General features: G+C 37.6%; 1 protein-coding gene across 2 annotated transcripts in view; it reads left to right on the forward strand.

The window, feature by feature from the left end:
• The window catches only part of LOC125026169 (rab11 family-interacting protein 1-like), a 47,187-nt gene that overhangs the window by 23,528 nt on the left and 16,159 nt on the right, over positions 1-7,500 (forward strand). For both annotated transcript variants that reach the window (XM_047614447.1, XM_047614448.1), the window contains exons 4-9: positions 4,132-4,269; positions 4,442-4,605; positions 4,791-4,856; positions 5,051-5,211; positions 5,724-5,811; positions 6,175-6,255. In XM_047614447.1, coding sequence (XP_047470403.1) covers positions 4,132-4,269; positions 4,442-4,605; positions 4,791-4,856; positions 5,051-5,211; positions 5,724-5,811; positions 6,175-6,255 — 698 coding nt within the window. The remainder of the gene's footprint in view (positions 1-4,131; positions 4,270-4,441; positions 4,606-4,790; positions 4,857-5,050; positions 5,212-5,723; positions 5,812-6,174; positions 6,256-7,500) is intronic.

Below are 7,500 nucleotides of genomic sequence, written 5' to 3' on the forward strand. Positions count from 1 at the left end.
AAGTGGTATGGAAGGAAGAGAACAAAATGAAAAGGAAATTGGTAAAAGTGTAAGAACCAGCAGAAGCGAGTCCTATCTAAGTACTTGCTAGAGGAAAACAGCTGGATGAAGCTAGAAAAAAGGACATATATGCTACCGGTACACACGTAGATAAGTACAAAAACGGATAGAACGTTGTGTGTGTGTGTTTGTGTGTGTGTGTGTGTGTGTTTGTGTGTGTGTGTGTTTGTGTTTGTGTTGTGTGTGTGTGTGTGTGTTTGTGTTTGTGTTTGTGTGTGTGTGTGTGTGTGTGTGTGTGTGTGTGTGTGTGTGTGTGTGTGTGTGTGTTCGTGTATTCGTGTGTGTGTGTGTGTGTGTGTGTTCGTGTATTCGTGTATTCGTGTGTGTGTGTGTGTGTGTGCGCGTGTGTGTGTGTGTGTGTGTGTGTGTGTGTGTGTGTGTGTGTGTGTGTGTGTGTGTGTGTTCGTGTATTCGTGTATTCGTGTGTGTGTGTGTGTGTGTGTGTTGTGTGTGTGTGTGTGTGTGTGTGTGTGTCGTGTGTTCGTGTAGTCGTGTGTGTGTGTGTGTGTGTGTGTGTGTGTGTGTGTGTGTGTGTGTGTGTGTGTGCGCGCGTGTGTGTGCGCGTGTGTGGGCGCGTGTGTGGGCGCGTACGTGCTTATGTTTGTGGTGTGTGTAGGTAGTCTCTATGCCTCTGTGTATATTCGCCTAATTTATGCAGTATAATTATTAGTGACAGTATCAATATGAATGGAATTATTTAAATTAAAATCAAGTTACATGGATAGACACATCAGCAGCCTTTCAACAGAACGAGATTTGCACTTCGGTCGCAGTTGTGCAGCAAGGGACACCCAGCGGTCAGGCCACGAGAGAATAGACGAATGAGTGATAGACAAAGAAAGATTCTAATAGACTCGCGAGCGGAGTTGAGTCAGCGTTCGCGAAGGACTCAAGGATTATTCGTAGTCACGTGTTCAACTGTTTACAAGAGCCTCGCCTCATGCCCTCACCTGCCGCGGGTTTTGTCATTTCAACGTGACATCCTAGTGTGGATTACCTGTTGGGGAGCGGAAAGAAGGAATGTTTGGAGGAGGGAGTATTGTGTGACACTTTCTTTTTTCAAATAGGCTTATTTATGTCTATTCTGTAAGGCGGATATACTTAGGATATGACGTCACGAGTGAGTTATCTTGAGGTGAGCCGTGACGTCACCAACCCACCCCTCTATCTTATCCCTCCTCCTCCCCTTCGCTCCTTCCAACCGTTTCAAATAGTTGTGGCATGAATAATGACGTTATCAGCTCTGAGAAAGAACACACCTTTCGGTGAGACAAAGATATTTTGTTAGTATCTCCCACGATGGTTGTTAAATGTTTCATTATCTCAATTTTGTCTTTTGTAGGATAATGATTGCTATAGATAATATCCGGCAGCGAATGGAAAATGTATTTACTCTTAATGGCGGCGCCCCTGAACTCTGCATCATTGCTAATGATAGAGGCGACCGGATGGCATTTCGAGAGAGAGGGAGAAAGTGCGCCAATAGTCGCTGGTGATTAAGGCCCCAGATACTTAACTGCTGGTCCGTAGGCCTTGATTCATAACTGAGACTGCACTCGCAACACAGATTTTGCAACCGGTCTCGTGTAGAGTAATCTCGTGTCGTTAGCTTGCAAGGCCTCAATTCCTTCTGCGGTTAGTCGACGAGGCAGGAACCCCATCCGCAAGCTGACGTAATACAGTTGTTAATAACTTTTTAGTCTTGAGATATTACCATGAGCTGGGATTCACTCCGCTGGCGCGCGCACGCACATCACGCGGAAAGTGAACCTGAAGAAGACGGTCAAACACACTCGGCGGGCGAGGGTTGTGTGACTGCGCATGTAGTTTGTCTGTGCAGTATCCTCCAGCTCAGATCTTGGTTTGACATCACGAACAGGAAGAAAATAGTTGGGTTGCCGGACTGACAAGTGCAGACACACACGTAGAGGCATTAATGTCCGACTTAGAGAATGGAATGAACAATATAGCAAACAAGGTATTGAATAATCTGGCAGGCGAGAAGCATGGAGTGAGAGTAGGAAAGAACGAACTTTTTTCTCTCTCTCTTTAAGAAAATATTGTTATGGAGCCTGGTAGAGAGAAACAGATATATTGGTAGACACGAATAAGTATTTTTACTGAGTAAAATGTTTCTAGACAGACAGACAGACACTTGCATTGACACATAAGCGGACAGATATAAAAAGAGGTTTATCGAAAGGGGACAAAAAACAAGCACAGATGAATAGCAGGATACAAATTCAGTAAAAGTGCACGAGTATGCATTTACGGATCCAGCATGACACCTCAAGGTCAGCGGGGCGACGAGCCAAAATTCGAGGTGCATCTCCCTCCTTCCGACAAACGGTCTGGCGGTCGCGGTTCGTCTGGAGAGCGGAAATTGAAGAAGCTCTCCGTCCCGGAGATCGCGAGCAACGCCTCTCTTGGTCACCGCCGGCGTGTCGGAAGGGCGTGCGCTCATTCCCGGAGGCACACTTCGCTGGCGGGTGATATTACCCGCCATGCTCTAAAAGATGCGTGGCTTTTTGGGAACCGGGTTATTGGATGGCGGTCGAGAGGGCGAGGAGGAGGCAAAATGAGAGGGGAAGAGGAAGGGCGAAAGAGATATAGGAACAGAGGTGGGGAGAGGGGTATGGAGGAAAAGTGGTAAAGAGAGAGGGCAAAGAAGGTATGGGAACGAGAGAGAGAAGAGAGGTATAGGTGAAAGGAGGTTCAATGATAAAGCAAAAGAGAGGGGGAAGAAGGTTTGGGAACAAGAGGGAGAAGGAGGGAAATATGGGAAGGAGTAGGAGAAGAGAGGCACAGAGGGGAATAAAATAAAAGGGAGATAGGCATGGGGGAGCAGAGGGGTATAGAAGAAAGGGTAGAATGAGGGAGAGAATAAAAGGTAGAATGATGGAGAAAGGAAGGGAGGAAAGATATGGAAAAATGGGTAGAGTAAACGAAAAGGAGGGAGGGAAAGAATTAGAATGGGATATGGAGATGAGAAAGTTTATGGCACAGGAAAGGGAAGATATTAACACACGAGTGAGGGCATAAGGGAGAAGAAAATGGAGTTCCTGCATTGTAAATGGGAGATAGAAGGAGAATCAAAAAGATGATACATAAGGAAGGAATGATTAGAATATAAAGATAATTGATATATGATGATGATAGATTTTGGGTCATTAAGAGAGGATAATGATGACAAAAAGCTTCTCTGATGTAAGGAACAATGTTGGAAGAAAAAGTGCATTAAAGATAATTACAGGAAGACTGTGACGGAATTCGTTCAGGTTTGTTTATCATTTGAAAGTATCCATTTGCAGTGTGAAATATCAGGTAAAAGAATATCACCTATCTGACAATGTAGTTTTTATGTTTATATTTTTATTGAAAGGGTAAATTTGGTGGGAAAAATCTTACCAAATGTTCAAAGTTTTTAGGGATTCTCTGCTATGTGAAGATGTTAGTGGGTTTTATCTTTTATGATATTATAATGAAACTATTTTGGTCAAGGTGATACAGGTGTTAATTTGCATCCCTGTGACCTTGTGGTGTATTTGCATATATTTCCTACTCCTTTTTCTTAACATGAATTCTGACTCATGGTATGGCAATCTGAACATTTAGTTCTTACGATATAACAATGGATTGTAATATAACAGATTTAACAGATTTAACAAATGATGTCGTAATCAGATGTATATAACCTTATCTTTATACATAGATTTACCTTCTATATAGTTTTATGAGACATATGGCAGGTACCTTTTACAACAAGAGTTCAAAGATTATTGTTTGACAAGTGGATTAGATAAACTTTGGAAAAGAAGCTGAGAGATATTTGAAAACCCTCCACTGGTTAGCATTATGGGTAGTTTAAAGAAATAGTTCATTATGAATCTGTTTAAGGTCCTGTGTAAATAAGGTCTGTGTCCATACAGAAAGTGGAGACAGCCTTTTGTTAATAACCAACTGAAGAAATGCTAATGTAAGGAAAACGCATACTAATGCTTGGAAGTAATAAACTATATTACTTGCTAACATTCTGTACTTGGTTGTAATTTTATGTTTTGATGTTTTCAGAGCAATTCCATCACATGGGAACATAGCTGCATTAAAACTCACAGTATTTCATCGCAATGCCCTTGGGCTTGATGAATTTTTGGGGCAGATTGAACTTCCCCTTAGTGAGTTTGATGTCTATGAAAGACCCAGGAATAGGTAAAGTTTTGAAATCATGAATTTTGCCTTTTTTTGATTTGATACCAATATTTAATTAGTCTGTGTAATTTATCTTTTCTTTGCAATAAAGAAACAAAAAAGCAACTGGATAAAACATAACTTCAAATTATATAAAATTAGACTTATGATTATAAATTTTTTTCCATACTAGATGGCATCGTTTGAAAGGAAAACCAGAGAAGGACCGCAAAAAGGGAGAAAAAGAAAGAGGAGACCTTGAGGTTAGGGTTGCATTCACAGTAAAATCTGGATCGCTTCTGGATGTGTCTAATAAAACAAGTAAAAATAAATCCATAACATCTTTAAAGAATCTAGGTAAGTGCTAACTCTAGGTATTTGTCATTCATTTAGTGTATGTCTTATGATGTATTGATGTTAATATGTATATAGACATGTTATTAATGTGATCTTTTTCACTTTTACAGGGACTAACTTGTTTATCAGATTCTTTGATAACAAAAAATGAATAGTAATCCCTAATGTGTCTTTTGTTATTCCAGGTGGTAGCTTAATGAGTTTAGGCAGCAAAGAAAAAGCAAGCTTAAAGAATTTTGCCAAGTCAGTCAGTAAGTTTCAGTTGTGATCTTTGCAGTATGCATTTTATTTTATAGTACACTTAAGTAAATAGATATATATAGAAAATTATTATGTACTTGATTTTTAACATTTGCTAAATGGTTAGATATTATTTGTGCATTTTGTATTTTGGAAGTATTCTTGTACAGATACTGAAAGGCTATGTGGTATGATATCATTACAGGTCATAAAATAGACAAGGTTGCACACAAGCCAGGCAAAAAGAAGAATCGTAAAGAGAATCGAGACAACCAAGGCTTCCCCCAGGAGTTAATGCAGTCACGGCAACATGCTGGAGAAGCAGATCCGGGTGTTATATCCGATAGTGATGATGAAGGATTTGGGGTATGTAATTCATGCTGAGAGTATAACTGTACACTAGAAGTCAAGAGAAGTACTATCTACCTTTTGCAGGAAGAAAGTGTACAGTAACATACTTAAAGAATTTGCAAGTGTTTTGTGCTTTGTTTCTTGTTAGAAAATATAAGAAATATATATATTTTTTATTATTTATGTATTGAAATGCTTATGAGTTTGTCTGTTAAGTGTCTATGCTTTAATATGTTTTTCATATGTGCATTGCATTTTGTGCAGATAAAAAGTTTTGTGTGTTTGTGTGTGTGTATGTGTGTGTAAATTCAGTCACATGTAATTTGATGTTGACTGATTTGCCAACTTAACATATGAAATTGAAACCAGCAAGAAAAAATATGTATATAATTTTTATGTTAAAGGAGATTTATAAGAGAGAGTGACAGTACCTAAATATTAATTTCTGCCATTATTATCTATAATAAATAGCTCCCATGACTCTGGAAGGTTATTTATGATTCCATAATTTTGAACTTTCCTCGCAGTTTGATGAAGAAGTCACAGTTAACACTCGCTCCAGTAGCCCCTATAGCACCATATCCAGAGGTTCTTCTCTCCTTCAGGAGTCTCATGGTAGGTATTGCTGTGTATAACATGATAATTTTTTGTTTTGTTAATTATTTTTCAAAAACAAAGCAAAAAAATACTGATTCTAGATTTTGTAAAAAAAATTGTAACAAGAATTGGCCATTTAACTGCCATTTATTATTATATAATGAAGGAAGATCTTCCTCTCATGTACTGTAACCATAGTTCTTCATGTATTATCTGTTTGGAATCTATTTCACGATTTGTAGATTTTCCCTGGAAACAGTGAATGCTGGGGCCTCTTCATTGCTTTTAATTTGCTTATGACCAGATCCTAATATCAAGATTGTATTGGATACTATTGTATGTTTGATACTTCTCCTGTTTAAAGCATTCCTTGTCTTGCAGAGGATGAAGCCCTGCGCCATAACAGTCACAACCTGTCCATCCCAGAAACCAGACCTCCTCCAAAACCAGCTCGTCTTGGAGGTAAGTCCCTGTTTACTCCTTGCTTGATATCTGTCATTCTTTTTCCAGGAATATATTTGTTCATGTGCTCAGAATGTTTTTTTTTTTTATTCATTTATTTATTTATTTATGTTTTTATGAGAGATCCCTTTAAGATAAAAATAAACTAATTTGGACTTCGATGGTACATTGTTATTAGAATGACATTGGATGGTTATAATTTCAGTCATGAACCCTTCAAAACCAATTTTTCATATAAAATGAATTGGCAATTGTATTTTTCATATTCTGTTATAGTTTCTGGTGAAGAAATTTCTTGTTTTTGTATAGATGTGTTTGTTTTGTGCTGTGTATATTATCTATGCTTATGTATATCTAACATGTACTGTATTTAGCTTTAAACCATAGGTGACAAATATTATGAGTAATGCTATGTTTATATGTCAAATGTCTCAGTAATGTACCATAGATATATGTCTCTGTGTAGTACTGCTCTCTTAAAGCTTATTTGTGGCTGCTCTTTTGTTTAGATGATGGTTCCTGTATTCCAGTATAATGGTTTTAGTCATGTTATCTCACTGGCATACTAAACAGAAATGTGAATGCTGATTGTCCATGTTGTCTTGTTAACTTGAAATACTCCGTTCCATTCTTGTTAAGATGTCCTGTGACAAATGGTAAACTAATTCAGTACAACTTCATATATTTGTTGAATTAATTTTGAGGGCAGCTAAGTAACATAGTAAGGGTGGCTAAATAACAGGGCAAACCACTTTTAACTGGACTGTAAATACTGCATGTATATACAGCATATATCTTCATATTATCATACTATAAGTTCCTTAACAGAAAGGCAAGTGAATAAAGGTAAAGAAAGCCTTGCAGGGGTCTGTTTTATCTTGCTATCTTGAGAGATGAAAATGATTAAATGAGTATAATTAACCTCTGTAACACTATGTTTATACTTTCAAGGACACATTAATAACATTATTTCTTATGGTATTAAAGCATATTAACCCATTGGTGCTGGGCACATATACTGTCCTCTGTTGTTTTGTTTTGTAAATATGTTTACACAAATGAATTGGTTATCAGGCCGTTTTGAATTGTTTATCCCAGTCCTTGATTTTTTTGCGAAAAAGGTTTTACTTCTAATATTATTATTATTATTTTATTATTATTATTATTATTATTATTATTATTATTATTATTATTATTATTATTATTATAATTGTTATTATTATGATTATTAAAATTATGATGATG

This window comes from Penaeus chinensis, chromosome 6, assembly GCF_019202785.1.
Source record: "Penaeus chinensis breed Huanghai No. 1 chromosome 6, ASM1920278v2, whole genome shotgun sequence".
Classification (NCBI taxonomy): domain Eukaryota; kingdom Metazoa; phylum Arthropoda; class Malacostraca; order Decapoda; family Penaeidae; genus Penaeus; species Penaeus chinensis.